Raw genomic sequence first — 17,185 nt, forward strand, 5'->3', positions numbered from 1 at the left:
GGACAACTTGCAGCTTTAAAATGACATTAAATTTTGTTTCATCTACAGTTATACATTTTCTTAGAGTGTATTAAGGTAATGGGAGCTACTGAACAGTAACCACTGGAATTTTCGGCTTTTAAATGTCAGACATGAAGTAGTATTACTCACTTTATCCATTTATGTCTCAACTCATTTTCCAGGCTGTATATAGTTGAAATTAATACTTTTACAACACCTCCTCTAATACAGCACAACAGATCTATGTAAAAACCTTATTCAACACATTAATTTTTAAAAGTAAGCATCTGTTCCTCCTCACTGCATTACATTTGCATATTTAGAGAGTAAATTTGTATTTTTTCGAATATTACTAAACTGTATAATTGAAACGATTTATCGTTTAAGAAAGGGGGGGGGGCAGCAGTTTCACCTTCACGTGACCAACACTGAAGTATTTTATATCTTAAGTAATTCTCAGAAAAAGACTTTTCTAGTTTTCAACTTACCATTTTCTCCTGCTGCAGCCTCCAGCGCTTCTCCTTGGCTCTTGTGTTTTGGAACCAAATCTGTACTACCTTGAGTGGTAGGTTGAGCTCAGTGCCAATTGCCTCGCACTCCATGGCATTGGGGTGGGCACAGGTCTCATAACACGACTGTAGAATGGACAATTGTAGGCACGACAAGTGAGTGCGTGGCCTACGGCTGGATGAGTGGGGCGGAAAACTGCTTTCTGTTGGGCTTGATTTAGCTACACATGGGGTGGAGGGGCTGGCCACTTTGGCAGAACTAGGGGTGTTAGGGCTGACTGGTGCAATGCTGGGGGTGGGAGGAGGTGGGATGGTACGAGGAGCTGTGTGTGTAGGAAGAGCCAGTTGTTCTCTGGATAGAGTGTTGATCTTAATGGGGACTTTGGGGGTCCAATAGTTCAACCCATTCTGTTTTTGTGGCACCACTGTTGTGGATGAAGGCCTGTTGTTGATGGGAGTTGTGGGCAGCTTCGGCACCATGCGGTTAGTGGTTCCTGGTCCAGGACCAATTTCGCTTTCATTGTCTCGCTCTTCATCAGTCTTTTCTTCCTCGCTCTCATCTTGTAGCTTTCGTTTCTGGGCTGGTCGTGGAGCAATTGGAATTAAATCCTTGGGTGGTGCCAAGAGGGCAGGGGTATTTCCTTTGGGTGCAACTTTAACCATAGTGATGTTGCTGGTGGTTTCGAGCGTGGTCTTTGGCACTGCAGAAGCACTGCTGCTCACAGGAGATACTGCGGTGGAAGAAACTATCTCCTTGGGCTTTATAGGAACAGGGGATATTTTTTTCATCACAACTGGGGCTGGTTTGACCAGCTCATTTACAGGCTCCCTCTCCGTCTTGATGAGGGTGCGAACAATTGGAGTAGTTGTAATTCCCCCAGTATTGTTTGTAGCAGGCTTGTTAGAGAATATGGGTTTGGAAAGAGGCCAAGTAAATTTGATGAGAGGTTTACCAACTGCTGCCAAGGTCCCGTCACCAATGAATCGGACCTCACCTTTTCTTTCCCTCGCCCTCATGTTCTGAAACCAAATCTGAACAACCTTCTTTGGAAGGTGGACCCACTCTGAAATCTGTTCAAATTCATGTTTCCCAGGATTTGGGTCTTTGAAATAGCAGCCATACAGAATATCAAGTTGTTCTGCTTGAATGATGGTCCTTGAACGTCGCATATCACGGTACCTTTTTCCTTTGGACTTCCTCTGCTCCTGCTCCCTCTCTTTTTCCCGCTCCTTCTCTTGCTCCCTTTCCAATAGAGTGGCACTCATTTTTTCTCCTGGCCTCATGTAAATGCTCGACTTTGTCAGACTGCTGCAGTTGACCATGTTCGTAATATTGTTAGAAGAGGGCACAGTAACAGATTCCGGCTTAACCTGGACGACTACCAGACCTTTGGATGTGGGCCTCAGGCCAAGTCCGTCCAGCAACTGTCCCTTCTGTGCTGCAATTTTATCAGCTAGAGATGATGAGGACAAAGCAGATTTTGAGCTGTTTTTGCCCATGCTGAGATCAAGAGCTGACTCACAGTCATCACCATTGGACAGGTAGCGAGAAGTTTGGTTTTGTGAGAAGAGAGACTGTGAAAGAAGAGAGCTGGAGAAGCGTGTGATGGTTGGTGGGTTGGGAAAAAAGGGGGCTTTGTTCCCATCCCCAACCAATGAAGGAGTAAGGGAGAGAACATATGGGCTAAGAAACTGAGTAGAAAAGGGAGTAAATGATAAGGGAAGCGGGTGGAGAGCACCAGCTGGGATTTCAGAGGGGTCCACTGCGTTGGACTGTGAGCTTGGAGGATCTCCTTGGGCCTCCAACTCTAGATCCACATCTGGGTCTTGTCTTTCCTTTTTCACCTCCACCTCATCATGCTCAAACTCTCCCTTTTGTTTTTTCCTCTTGGCCCCCTGACCACCTCCACCATCCTCATCTTCATATTCATCCTCCGCATCGGACAGAAATACAGTCGTGGAACGCAATACCTTTCCTCCAACTGAACCCTTATCGCTGTGGACCTCCCGCTGTGCTTCATCTTTAGCAGGGCTTTCAGGATCATCTCTTAAAGACCCATTCTGACTTTCCTCGTCTGAAACAATGACAGAGGTGTAGACTTCGTTTTCTGAGTCAGATGTGAGACAGGAATCTCCCTGACCCTCCCTTCCCAGCTCTCTATGTTTGCGTTTCCCTCTCGTACTAGACAAATCTATTGCCTGATTACTAAATGCTTCACCATCATCCTCACCTTCTGCTATTATCAGTGAGCTTTCCTCATCATCATAGTCATTATCAGAACTCTGACTATGCCTTGTAACACCGGCCAGGTGTTCCAACTCGGTTGCCCTCTGTCTTTGTTTTGCATGTCGGGCTTGGGTCAGCCACCTTCGTACCTCTTCTTCAGAAAGTCCCACCTCTCTGCCCAGAGCTTCACAGTCCTCATGGGGAGGACTTGCAGCATCAGCCTCACTACGTGACTCAAAGAAGGCCCACATAACCTCTGACTGGAACTCCGAAAGCACTGGAAGGTCTGGATAAATGGAATCAACTGTATTACAATGAAGACGATTTTGGCTGTTAGTTAAGGCATTGGTACTTGAGCTGGATTTTGGGGTGCCAAGAGAGCCACAAGGGCTTGTGCCTGATTGGGATTTTTGAGGAGTAGAATCAGGACTAAGGGTAAGGTTTAAATGTACAGGACTGAGGCTTGAGTTGCTGGGTACAGATGCACAAGGGGAGAGGTTGTTATTGCGGAGGCTCTTCTCTGTGCCCGCTGGGGAGAGATTCAGGCTAGCTGCTTTATCACCTTCCAGGTCCAACTGATTCGTTGAGCAGTCTCCATCTGTTGTGCTATCGCCATGTGCCTTCCCATTGTTTTCATTATTCTGAACCTTCACTTTGCTTTCTGTATCAGAACTCTGTGCAATGTCTTTACTGTTCTCGTCCTTAAGTTTCTGTGCAGTCCAGTTATGCTCATCTTTGATCTGATTAGAGACCTTTTCTTCAACTGTCTCACTGCTAGCCTCACTTTTTTGTTCTCTCTCACACTTTACAGTCTGCTTTTGCTCTTCCCCACAGGGCTGTATGTTTGTTGGAACTCCTGCAGAGGGCCACTGATTCTGTAAGCTGTTAAGTCTTTGGGTTAGAAGGGCTTGCTGGGCTGTGCTGAGACCTACGAATGGCACACACTGGGTAAGGAGCTGGCCTTGCTGGTTCTCTTGGTGCTGCTGAGTTTGGGCTTGGAGCCCATTTAAGATCAAGGGCATGACCATTTGAGGCTGAGGCACAAGCTGAGGTGCAGCGGCACCAGGAGCAGCACCAGCTGCAAACAGGGAGGGGAGGAGGGAGTGTGACAGGGTGCTGGGACTGGAAGTGAGGAGGGTGAGAAAGGCTGAGACCGCCTGAGCTGAGGCCACAGGGGAAGTAAGGAGGGAGGGAGCCACTTGTGAACTTGTAATCTGCTCTCCTTCTTTTGCAGTAGTCACCATCAATGTCCCAGGAGCAGCAGAGTTGGTAGAGGTAGCTGACTGACTGCTTCCACTTTCTGATGTGGCAACTACAGTGTTGGGAGCACTGGTGATACTACCTCTTGAAATAGCATTAGCCACTGCACTGTTTGCAGCATGTGCAGCAATTCCAGCATTTCTGCTGCGGGTCTGGTGCAAGACAGATTTCATATGGCTCTCAAGGGTGATGGCATGATTGTAGGAAACTCGACACACAGCACACTGGTAGGGTTTGTTTGATATATATGGCCGAGACAGAATTGGAACTGAAGAAATTTGAGGATTACTTTCTGCACCTTGTTTTCCAGAGCCTGTTGTCATTCTCTGAATGTGGGATGCAGAGTTGTAATGAACACTCAAGGCAGTTCTGCTGGGAAAACTTTCCAAGCAGGCATTACATTTGAATGAACGGGTGTTATTTTCAGCTGGCACACCATTTTTACCAACTGACTTTTCACTAACGTCTGGGATTTCTGTGTTTTCAGTTGCATTTTGCTGTTTGGCTCCTGTGAGTGGATTTCCCTCCTCTTCTGGCTCAGCTTCAGCTTCACCTCCCTCCTGTTCCATTATTCTCTCTTCATCCATCTCTTTGTCTCCAAGCGTCTGAGTAGCGTCTGAACTCTCGCTAGATTTGCAGGGGTCTGAAGTGACGTTGTCAGCGGGCTTCAGTTGTGAAGATTCAGCATCTGATAAGATAAACACGCATAAAACCATCAAAGTCTAATCAAGGGAGTAGTAACTAATAAATGTACATTTGCATACAGCCTGTAATTTGCATGGGTAACAGGATTTTCCAGTCTAAAAGCATGCTTTGATTCCACCTCCATCCTTACTCTTTGAGCTCTCTTTTTGCCTTCATACAGTTTCAAAATAGTTGCACATTATAATTATCCATAAATAAGGGTTACTCAAGTTAGTCAATGAGACATCCAATCGGTGTGGGTACAACAGTGGGTATGTGTTATTATGGTTTTGATTTTGTAATTTACTTCTTATGAGTGACATTTAAAGTGTATCACTCTCACCTGAGGACTTCTGAGTGCCTTTGTCCTCTTCTCCTACACGGGCAGCCCGTTTTAGAACAGCCTGATAACAGAAAAAGAGAGCGTCAGCAAAATTTCCATAGCAAACTTGACTGCGCAACGGATCCTTTGAGATGAGCTGAATGCTATAATGTAGCTTCTGAGAAGCACAACATTTGGGTGTGACTCATTCATGTGTGGTTATATTACACATAGCGAGCCTGCCTTTAATTTGCAAATTACCCTAAAGGCATAAATTAAGTTGTCTTTGATCAATTCATCCTCCAGTAAATTCCCTCCATTTCTTTATACACAACTAAACCATCATGGTTCATTACAAACAGCCTATTCACCAAGATGCTTACTTTTTCAAATGTGATGTCGACTTAAATAGTTTCAAAGTGACATACTTGGTAACAGGCTAATCCAAACAATGAGATATTCAAACTATTTAAACAACGAACGCAGTGCTGACTACACAAAAGGGATATGCACAAACAAGTCATGAAAGCAGAAACTCCTTCAATCACATTTCAAACTGCTATTAATTACAATACTGTGCAAAAATCTTGAGCCACCCCTCCTTTTAAATATTTTTGATAGGAAAATAGGAAATAGGTGCAACAAAACATCTGCCACCACACAGAGAAATGTAGTGTATAAGGAAAAAGTTTCTACAGTTTGGCAGTCAATATTTGGTATGAACAGATATCCAGGCTTCTTGAAGGACATTCAAAGCTCTTCTTTGGAGGCTGGCTGCTTTTTGTTCCATTCTCCGTCAACATGATCCCACACTACTTCAATAACATTGAGGTTTGGGCTGTGGGGAGGCCAATCCATGACTGATTGTGTTCCAGTGTGTGTGTTTTTTTTTCTACCCAGGTGTGTTTTTACTGCATTAGCAGTGTGTTTGGGACACAGTCATGCTGAAATTAAAGCAGATGCCGGACACTTTCCAGATAACACTGGACTTTCAGGATTCATAATTCCATCAATTTTGACAAGCTCTCCAAAACTGTAATGTAGCCCCGACCCACAACTGAGCCTCCACCATGTTTTACAGACGGTTGTAGACACATCTCTCCAGACCTCCTCTGTGTATACTGACAATTACTTGAACCAAAAAAATTCAAATGTGGATTCATCACTCATCAGACCTGTTGCCACTGATTTTCAGTCTAGTTCTTCTGTAATTTGGCATACCACAGCCTTTTCTCCCTGTTTCTCCTTAAGAATGGCTTATCAACAGCCACCCTTCCACTGAGACATTTCTGATGAGGCTTCAATGAAAAATAGATGGATCAACTGAAGGGTCAGATGCATCTCAGCTCCTGTGTCAGGGATTTGCTGGATTTTTTTCCCCTAATTCTTAAAGACATGACTTTCACATACTGTTACTCTGCTGTAGATGTTTTTTTGTTTTTTTTTGTCCTGCCACTGCTCTTGTCCTCCACCTGTCCAGTTTGCTCAAAGGACACACTGCACACATACAGAGATCTGTTGGGGTTTCAGTATCTAACTGTTATAACACAAAATACCATTTTATATCTGTTAAACTGTTATCGTTGGCATTTTTTAATAGATTCAACTAAAGAAATGGGAACAAATTATGCATTTTTGCAACAGGCTGCTAGTGACAATTTATAATTGGTTCTTTGCCAAGTTATCTTATGTGTAGGCAACACTGGTTCATCTCTTCAGTTTGGTGCCACTTTATCCTCAAAAGGCTGTGAAAAGGCTTAAACACACACAAAAACAGTTCTGTGAAAATGGTCAGTACAAGGAGTCCAAAGAAAAACTTTGAAAGACCTTCTGAAAGCTCAGAGAACTATTGCTCAAGACCACTTTAAAAATTACAAGAAAGTCCAGCTCCTGTGAAGCAATTTAAAAAGAAATGAGGGGTGACTCAAGACTTTTGCACGAGTGAGGTGTACATATCACTAATGCATGCACAGAAATGTCTCTCTCTCTCTTAATTATTCATAAACAGTCTTTGTTTTGTTAGTGTTACAAATTAAGAGTTTAACTGGCTTAATTGTGATTATTGCTTATGAATGTCCAGACCAGGGGATTAATAAAAAGGTATCCACTTGTCCACTTTATAATTATTGTATACTATGGTCGCTACAGGAAACTACAATACATCAGCACTGACCACTGGCTCATATGTTTTATTTTAAAAGTTGATTCAAATCTAGCTATGACCACTGTTCCTCTTTGACTGTGTATTTTTCCTGTTTTGCATTCATCACCATGACTTCTGATACTTCTCTACTTGCCTTGTCACATAATTATTCAGCATTTGTTACCCCAGCATTTATGGCATCAATACTAAGGCTTGTGCAACTTTCCTACCTCAAAAGAAACTATTACGTTGGATGAACATCACAAGACAAAACAAAAAGTTTAAAAAGTTGTGAATTTGATTAAGTTATTACATATAATAGTCAGCAAGCAGTGAGATCATTAAATGTTAGGCACATAACTGGTGTATTAACCAGGCTGTATAGGGTAAGGGGAAATATAAAACATGAACCCAGCCATAATTTGACATATTTTGGCCATAATGCCATGCCACACTTACAATATCCAGCAGCCTTTCGACACACGATGAAAGCACGCTGTGTTGTTCGGTGAGATGTAGAGATAAGGAAGATCTGTCTGATTGCCCTTTTTGGCACAGGGGGCACAACCACTCTGCCACCCCATTCCTTTCACTGCACACCGCCTCTCCAGACTCCTCCTAACAAACACAAATAGATGTTAGAGAACCCTGCCCTCAAGGAGGTGTTTCCTCATATTTAAAACACACACACACACACACACACACTGCATAAAGTATTTCACAGAAAATGAAAGAAATGAAGATATGATGCAATAATGGCAATTTATGGAAGATGTTGACCAACATCGAATGAGGGAGTTGCACACACCAAGATAAAATGTTACTGGATGAATATGCACCATACCTAGGAGACCCACAATCAGAGGCCAGATATGGTAACCTTCAATAAATCTAATCCTAGATGAGTACCTCAGTCTCACAGGACTTGCATTTCTAACTTTCTAAGGCGATTCCTATTATTTTGTCTGCACTGACCGTATCAAATTACACATTAACTCAATTGTTTAAATGGCAGCTTTGTGTAAATGAGTACATGCAACACTTGTAGTTGACTTTACAGCACACTGATGTAAACTCAGAGTTGCTTCTAGATACAGGATTGACTTTTTAAATACATCTTTTGTGTTCAATCTGACACTAAACATGCACATAAAATAAAAAAAAAAAAAAAAAAAAATCCAGAGGAACACACTCAATGCAAATCATAACATGCACTACCTGAATCTACAAGTACACCGTCTCTCAGAGCACAATATCCCCACTAGTTTTGACTAATATGAGGAACATGTGGCCAGTATACTGCACATAATCTGAGACTACACTGTATTCACTCACCGTGCAGAAAAAAAAAAAAAAAAAAAAAAAAAAAAAAAAAACATACTACGACTACTACTACGAATAATAATAATAATAATAATAATAATACTCGGGCTCCCGTACAGTCTGAAGTCAAACAAACCGCTAGTAGTCTGAATATCACCACAGAGGTTAGATGTACATTTCAGCTAGCATTCATAATCAAAGGTGCAGCGGAAAAACACGGCGATTCGTGCCCATGAGGAGAAATACCAACACAGCTCCCATCCTCACTTCCTCGTCATGCCAATTAGCAAGCTAGCAGGGTTATATGACCAGATAATATTTCGACGAGTCTATATCTGCAGAGTATATCACGTTTAATAGCTTCTCGTCACGAGTTTCAGAATCAAAACCAAAGACGTACTCAAGCTGGCGTCTCCTTGGCCGTAGCTGGCTAATTAACGAGCAGTCTAATTAGCTATGCCGAGCAGAGACGAATCAATTAGCTAGCAAGCTAGGCTGTGAAGCCCCCCTGTAACGTCGCATTACGGTGGTGTTTCTGGAAACGCTGGCTGGCACTTAGTTTACTGAAAATAAACCTGCAGTCACAGCCACACTTCTCCGAAACTGTAAAAGACGAGGCAGGCGTCCGCGTAATCTCGTTTCTGGCTCTCGGTTAAGGTTGAGCGACGATTAAATTAATAAACAAAAGGGGGGATGTGCTATTAACAGTCGTGTCACTTTGCTAGCTAGCCTGTTAGCAGGCAGAGATAATTAACCGCTCCTCAAACTGTCTCCAACTGGCCCCTCTCCACTCCCCACAAACTCTGCCTCGGCCAGGTGGGAACTGCAGCTTCAATAACCGAGCGAGTTCACCCACGGTAGGGGATACACTCACTAGGCGTCAAATAAAAAAATAAAAAAAACAAAAACACACAAAAAAAAAAACCTCGGCCTCGAGTTGTTTCCTTACCCCTCTGATTACGGGCTGCCAGTCGGGCATCTAGTGTTGCACTGCCCGCCGCCTGCTGCTCAACAGCGCAAATTGAGGCCTAGCCGGACTAAAGCCATTTAATTAATGAACGTGGGCTCCGCTTACAGATGTGTTAGAAACACTCGCACCCCCTCCTCCCTCGCCGCCCAGCAGACCCCCTTTTTGACGCGTCCTAGCGCTCAAATCCATACCTTAAACACTCGCGGTGCAACACATGGCCATTTAAACTATCATTTTAAGAGCTTCGAGCCGTAATTGGTGAAAGAATTAAACGCTGAAAAGCGACTTCAAGAGGAGTACGTGCGCCGCGGTCTGCCTCGACGATGGGGGGGTGGTGTAAAGGGAGAGCCAGGCGAAAAAAGAGACGAGAGGCAGAGAAAAAGTTTGGGATTTAATGCTGGATTTCTATAAGAGATCGGATTAGTACGGGGCGCGATCCGTCGTTCGCTCGATCCTCTACCAGTCGCAGGCCACTCTCCTCGCTCAAATCGGCACAATTAACCGATCGCGGATGGCGTTTAATTAAGTTCGGAGCAATTAGCTAATGCGTTTTTTACCTGCATGGTCGCCGCTCCAGCACGCACACACACACACGCTTCCTCCGTGGCTCCTCAGAAGTGAAAAGTTTTCTTGCCTGCCCTCCCTCTCTCTCTCTCTCCCTCTCTCTCTCCTGTTCTCCCCCTCCCTTCATTCGCCCTATCCCTCTCTCCTTCCCCTCTTCCCTCTAGTAAACAGACCACAGCTCCCCCCGAGGCTGATTGCTGACATTCAGAGGGGACAGACGCGGCTATCAGATCCCTTATGTAACCCCGCAGATATTACAGATAATTAATGTATGCTCAAACACTGATCACTTGTTATTGAGTAATACAATTAATTAAGGAGGAGGGCGGGGGTGGGGTGGGGTGGGGGGGATGATATGCCGGATGAATGATGGATTAATTTAGAAAACTATGTTAATGCCTAGATTACACGGAATGCTCCTTAATGTGAGAGCTCTTCCTCATTTTCACATTAAAAGGTGAATAATAAATGAGTCCCCATTCTGCCAAGTTGGATTGTCACAAAGAGTATGACGAGTTAATTAAAGCTGAATAATGGAGACGTGACCGCGGAGCTTCTTCTTTTCGCGCTCGGATTCTGACGTGTTTTCACTCAAATGATAGGTGTGGCGCACATCAACAGCCGACTATGTGGGATAAATATTTATGAAGCGGAGCGGATTAAAACTGCACCATCTGTATGCCCCCTGCGTTACTGGGACAGGAAGTGATGTTCCTAAATACCCTAAGAGGTGTCCCTAATTGCGCCTGTGCGAAATTAACATTTGCTGACGTGTAGAGGGCGCACGGATTGAGCTTTCTCTCGGGTTTCAAAGCCGAATTGTTTGGATTGAAGGACTTGATTTGTGAAGGTTTGTGAGTGTGCACTTCGCTATGTGTGTGATGGGTTTTTGAGGACTTTGTGGTTCAGTTTGGTGATTTTGACATGTAGCTTCTGCACGACTCTACAGCAGCAGGTCGTGCTGAAACACTCGGGTCTGATAGTTAGCCCGGTGAAACTGGCTGAGGAGAGAGCGTTTTGTTATTTTGTAGTAATATAGATTGGTTACATTTAAATATTCAACTGGGCTGGCTGCTGAAGTGGGAGAAAGTTAGCATATTTTTACTTAGAAAAGTGGTAATAACGCAATGTAAAACTACTCTTTTACAAGGAGAGAATATATGTATAACTTAGTCAAAATATAGAAAACAGAGTGTTATATCATTGTATTAATATTATACTAATATTGTGTAAGTGGACTGTTATTGTTGCTTGTACTTTATTGCACTGTGAAATGTAGGTAATTAGAAACTGCATTCTTTTTGGCAGTACTCAAGTGATATACACACTTTGAGGTACAATATAGTAGTTGCATACTCATTTGCCACTTTATTAAGTATACCTTGTTGGTACTGGGTTGGACTCCCTTTTGCCTTCAGAACTGTCTTAATTCTTTGTGGCACAGATTCAACAAGGTGTTGTAAACATTCATGAGAGATTCTGGTCCATCTTGGCACAACAGCATCACACAGTTGCTGGAGATTTGTCAACTGCACATCCATGATGTGAAATCTCCCATTCTGCCATATCCCAGAGGTGTTCTGCTGGACTGAGATCTGGTGAGGTTATTTGAGTACAGTGAACCCTTATAAACAACAAAAACAAACAAAAACTGCTGTTTTCTTGTTGTTTAGGCCAAATTCTGACCTTACCCATCTGAATGTCACATCGGAAAAGCAGATTCATCAAATTAGGCAACATTTTTCCAATCTACTGGTGTCCAATTTTGTTGAGTCTGTGTGAATTGTAGCCTCAGTTTCCTGTTAGCTGACAGGAGTGACACCCGGTGTGATCTTCTGCTGCTGTAGCCCGTCTGCTTCAAGATTCAACCTGTGTGTTCATAGATTCTCTTGTGTATACCTTGGTTGTAATAAGTGGTTCCTTGAATTAGTGTTATCTTCCTATTTGCTCAAAGCAGTCTGGCCATTCTTCTCTCACCTATTTCACCCAGAAAACTGCTGCTCACTGGATATTGTTCCCTTTTTCAGAACGTTCTCTGTAAACCCTAGAGATGATTGTGTGGGAAAATCCCAGTAGATCAGCAGCTTCTGAAACACTCAGACCAACTCAGCAGCTATGCCACCTTCAAAGTCACTTAAATCACCTTTCTTCCTCATTCTGATGCTCAGTTTGAACTTCAGCAGGTCGTCTCAGCCATGTCTACAAATCTAAATGCATTGAGTTGCTGCCATGTGATTGGCTGACAAACACGCAGTTAGACAAGTGTAACTAATAAAGTGGCCGGTGAGTGTACAGGTGCTGCAAAAGCAGAGGCGATTCCAGGATTTGTTAAATGTGGTGGCACAGCTGGGATCAGGAACCGGCTAATGGATGTTAACTACATCAAGGCTGAGTTGGCTTCAACCATGTTGGAGTGAGTTTTTTAAACTTAACAGTAGTTCCATGGAGCAATATAAAAAATGTTTTCCATACTATAGTGAATGTATGCTTTCTCCCCACTGCTGAAACCATTCAATCATTGTATACAATATACACCATTCTATTTATATCCCTCTTACAGTGACTTTAAAGCAGACGTGGGTGTATTTGCAGCCACATCACACTGTCAGTTTGGATCTCATCATGTTTTTTTTTTGTTTTTGTTTTTTCAGATGAGTGTGGAAGTGGAAAGGAAATTTTTATGCAATGCTGACACCGTGCAAAGACTGGAGGAGATCGGGGGTATGTGTTTAATTTGTCCACCACACATTTACACATGAATACATTCAGAACTGAGGCATTTAGCTGATCCTCTGATCCACGACGAATTAGAAATGGTCACCGAAAGGCTTTTCCAGCATTTAATGGCACTAATTGCTGTGGTTGTTGTGTAACCGTAGTGACACTGGCCATCTGTCTCTGGTTAATGCTGAAGTTTAATTATCTGTATCAGCCTTTTAAAAATGTATTTATTAAATTATCTATTAAAAAAAAGCAAAAACTGTCCCTCTGCATCCCACTTTTTTCCTTCAGCGGTTTGCGTTGGCCAGCGGCAGATTCATGACCAGTATTTCGACACCCCGGAGTTTCACCTGACTCTGAGGGACATGTGGCTGCGTAAACGTAAAGGATGCTGGGAGCTCAAGTGCCCGACAGCAGCAGCCTCTGAGACAGAAGCGCTGGGGGGAAAGCAGTCTGAAGCAGCAGCGCTGTGCACTCGTTACAGGGAGATAACCAGCCTGCCTGAAATTCACCTGCGAGTGACGGAGGCCATAAAAGACACTTGCGAGGACAGAGTGTCAGAGGCGGGCTTCTCACAGGAAGATGAGTCGTGGCTGAGCAAACTGAATCTGGTGTGCTTTGCTGAGTTTACAACAGTGCGCCGCTCGTTCACTTTAAAGGAGGAGGGGGTGCAGATAGATCTGGACCAGGCTGACTTTGGCTATCATGTGGGGGAGCTAGAAGTCCTCATACCAGAGGGAGGAGATTTGCAGGCTGCACTGGAGAAGATCAGAAAAACTGCTGAAAAGCTGGGTATAAACTTTCAAACTGCTTCACTATTTAACACTTTCACTGCCTTATAGTGTGATCACCAGTGTTATTTTGCCTATCTGTGACATGATTTTTCTGTAAAGCATAAAAGATGGTTTTCTTCTTCTCCTCCACAGGGCTTACTGGAGATCAGCGAGTTAAAGGAAAAATGGATGTTTTCCTTAAAAGAAATCGCCCAGAGCACTATGCAAAACTGCTGAGTGAACACATTCTGTAAGAGATTATACTGCATCTGTACAAATAAAATCTAATACACTGTATCAAATGTTCGATGTATAAACTCAGTATACTCCAAACTGTTAAACTGCTGGATGGTCCATGGCTGTTGTCATAGCTACTTTAACTTTTTGTTACAACTTTTGTTTGCAGATTTGTGCAGCTGAGTTAATACTTGAAGTGCATTTCTGTCACTAATTGTCACTAATTAGTGACAATTAGTCCCTTAGTCACTAATGTCAATGATCTCTTACTGAGAATCAAGATCTGTACTCACAGAGAACCTCAAAGAAGAAGAACCGGTTTGTGACACATGGCAGAGGATCTTCTAAGTACTCAGCCGGCATTGAGTAATGATGAAACTGTTCCATTGTCATTACACAAAAACTGTCTTCATGGTGTCTAAATCTGAATGCCACAATAATACCATTTGAAGTAACTTGAATGTTTGCACTGTGTTTGACCTATGACATGCCTGTGTGCGCACTGCTGCTGTATATAACTCCCTGCTTCACAAACATTTTCATCTTTAGGGGAGATAGTTTTTGAAGGCATTGGTTAGTTTGTCACAAGTCATGTAATTAATCACTAGTAAATCAATACCTACAATTGGTTGTGCGTATGTGAGCAGAGCAGAAGTATATTTGTATGCCTATCTTTATGAGGACATTTACTGACATTATTCCATTCCCAGGCCTCTTAATCCCAAAGTAAACCATCATACCTCAGTGCCAAACCCTAACCTAATTCTAATTTTAATCCTTAAAACCAAATCATAACTCTGGCCAAAAGGCCTACACATTTTTTTTTTTACAAATTTATTATCACTTTGATAGTCTAAAACTCAAACTGCACACACTATATTTTGTGTATATCTTTATTTAATTCTATGCTTTTTTTTTTTGTTTGTAACAAATGACCAGCTGTTCTTGAGAAACCTACAATCTGCCTTCTCAGCACAGCCACATCCTGAACAGGCACAATCACACACACAGACACACAATGAGTGTATCCTTATAGCTCTCCTCTTTTCAAAAGAGTAGCTTTATGCTTCCCTGCATGTTGCACGTTTAGGGGACGTATGTAAGTTGAAACTACAATAAAAGAACTCCCCTAACAGGCAGTGTTAAATAAAACTGAAGACCAAAAAAGGCACAAACGGGTTGCAGAGAACAGAGTGAGTACGTCACCCTTTCAGCTAACCGAAGCTAAAGAAAGTATGTCCTGCCACTTAAGCCAAAATAACTATTGCATATGTGTCTGATGTTGCATGCTCATGACTGTCCCAAAACTATTTCTTCCTCCAATTCATTGTTTATATACTCTTACATGTATTGTTAGAGTACTTATGATCTTAAACCTGATTCTGGGAAAATGTTTGCCAACTGCAGAAACAGACGAGCGGCTACACTGAATGTATTGTTCAAGTTTTCCTTCTGCATTTTATTCTTATTAGTATGCAGACACTGGGATTTAGTCTGCTCAAAGCTCTGTAACTGTGAAAAATTCAGCCGCTTTAGTTTCAAAAGATTCTGTGATGAGAAAAAAGTGCTCAGGGTGTCTCATTATAAAGCTTCCCCCTCATAACTACCTGTTTGTTTTGTTCAAATAGATTTCTTTGTCATGATATGTACCAACAATTAGACAGAAGACAGCCGCTTCAATGACGTTACAGACAAAGGAGGGAAACAAACAATTAAAGGACAAACTGCACCACTAAGAACGATTACAGTATCTTCCATTGTCAGTTTGCCTCTTTAAGCTCTGTTAGTGGCTCTATTAAGGAAGACATTCCTCCTAATCCTATATGGTAGCTGCTTAAAGATAATATACCAACAGGAAAACACTGTATATTTTAAGCTGTAAAAAAAAAAAATGTAACTATTCCTGCAGTTAGACTTGTAATAAATGATAAGCTACCACAGTCATGTGTTGGTCATCCTCTTCCATTTCGGCCCGAGTCCTGTCAGATGGAGCAGGTTGAGACTGACTCTCCTGGCGGCTTGGTTTCTGTACCTGCACCTGTTGTAGATAGCTTCACCTGGACACCTGTAATCCACACACGCACACAGTAACACATAACATGTACACACCTAAGCTGAGGCTGTGGTGCCGGTGGTAGAGCGGGTTGTCTACCAGTCAGAAGGTTGGTGGATTAATTCCCGTTGAAGTATCTTTGGACAGAGTCACCCCTGATGCATCCACCGGAGTATGAATGTGTGCATCAATGTTAGATGAAAGTGCTTAGCTATGGATAAAAGCACTGTATGAATGTGTGACTGGGTGAATGAGACTTGCAGTAGAAAGTGCTTTGAGTGTTCAAATTGAGTAGAAAGCTGCTATATAAATGCCAGTCCACTTACCATTTACAGCAAGACCACTTGGTGTGTTCACATGCATGAACAGTAATCACAAGTGTGAGTATTTTTAACTATAACAAAATGGACACCATAGAAATAAGTCTGGAGTTTATACTTGTAGAAAAAGAGAGTTAAGCTAAGGCAGTCTGTGTATGGTTACAGTGGGATACAGAGTGGAAAGTGGTCAACCAGAATAATTCTGCTGGTGTTATTTGTATTTTAACTCTGATGAGAAATTATGAGTAGTTGTAGGGAAGCCCTTCTTTGTTAAGTAACTGACTATTAATACCATTAAACCAGTTATTGTAAAATAAGGACTTATTCTTAACAATATCACAATTGTTCCAAATATTACATCTCTGTGGAGAGAAATTGTGTTGTCTATAATATGATGTATCTCATCGCAGCCAGCACACTTGCATCTGACGTTATACGTCCCACCTGCAGGGCATCACATTTAAAGTACCAGAATAAATGGACAGCACAGCGTCAGAACCTTTTATTCACAACTTCCTGTTTCCTTGCTCCCTTTGTATCTTGTAAACATATCTTCCTCAGGTACATCCTGTGTGATATCCACTGGTGTTTGGTAAATAAAGAAACAAATGTACTGAAATACACATTCAATAAATCAAATTTTAGCTTAAGGCCTAGCTATACAGTAAGTGAGAGCCCTTGGATAAGAATCACTGGTTCATGTGTTGGTATATTCTTTAAAAAAAAAAAAAAAACACTCACAAATGAATCTTTCTACCATGTCAACAAATTGTTCAGCAACAAAGAACTGGTGGGCAGTTCATGGATTCAAAAGTGACATTGGTAGTGGCCATTCATCTTCCCATATTCATTTCACGTGATAATATACTCTGTGAAACATACTGCAAAATGTGGATATTAGAGGCTTGGTTATTTAAACTTGACTGTCAATCAAAAGTGTTTAATGGTGGAGCTTTGAGCCCCACATCTACACTGTGGCCCTGACAGCCCAGCACTGGAGTCTGATAAGTAGGGTCTAAATAATTGTAGGGTCTAAATAACAAAAACAGACGCCCCTGGGCACACATGACAAACACCTC

General features: G+C 42.4%; 2 protein-coding genes across 7 annotated transcripts in view; one reads left to right on the forward strand and one right to left on the reverse strand.

Annotated features, from left to right (window-relative positions):
* The window catches only part of zfhx2 (zinc finger homeobox 2), a 13,736-nt gene extending 3,662 nt beyond the window's left edge, over positions 1–10,074 (reverse strand). The window contains exons 1-5 of one of the 3 annotated variants that reach the window (XM_030756619.1): positions 9,418–9,767; positions 7,605–7,763; positions 5,024–5,084; positions 4,477–4,684; positions 489–3,261 (exon numbers count right to left, since the gene is read on the reverse strand). In XM_030756619.1, coding sequence (XP_030612479.1) covers positions 489–3,261; positions 4,477–4,684; positions 5,024–5,084; positions 7,605–7,763; positions 9,418–9,447 — 3,231 coding nt within the window. In that variant the 5' untranslated portion in view covers positions 9,448–9,767. Of the gene's footprint in view, positions 1–488; positions 4,685–5,023; positions 5,085–7,604; positions 7,764–9,417; positions 9,768–9,995 lie in introns of those variants that run through there. The other 2 variants (XM_030756618.1, XM_030756617.1) reach the window with 2 other exon arrangements.
* Positions 1–15,635, forward strand: part of thtpa (thiamine triphosphatase) — a 20,758-nt gene extending 5,123 nt beyond the window's left edge. Inside the window, exons 1-4 of one of the 4 annotated variants that reach the window (XM_030756623.1) lie at positions 10,757–10,852; positions 12,654–12,723; positions 13,015–13,515; positions 13,650–15,635. In XM_030756623.1, coding sequence (XP_030612483.1) covers positions 12,654–12,723; positions 13,015–13,515; positions 13,650–13,750 — 672 coding nt within the window. In that variant the 5' untranslated portion in view covers positions 10,757–10,852 and the 3' untranslated portion in view covers positions 13,751–15,635. Of the gene's footprint in view, positions 1–10,756; positions 10,853–11,465; positions 11,601–12,329; positions 12,416–12,653; positions 12,724–13,014; positions 13,516–13,649 lie in introns of those variants that run through there. The other 3 variants (XM_030756626.1, XM_030756625.1, XM_030756624.1) reach the window with 3 other exon arrangements.
* The last annotated feature ends 1,550 nt before the right edge of the window (positions 15,636–17,185 follow it).

Source organism: Archocentrus centrarchus, chromosome 20, assembly GCF_007364275.1.
Source record: "Archocentrus centrarchus isolate MPI-CPG fArcCen1 chromosome 20, fArcCen1, whole genome shotgun sequence".
NCBI classification, from domain to species: domain Eukaryota; kingdom Metazoa; phylum Chordata; class Actinopteri; order Cichliformes; family Cichlidae; genus Archocentrus; species Archocentrus centrarchus.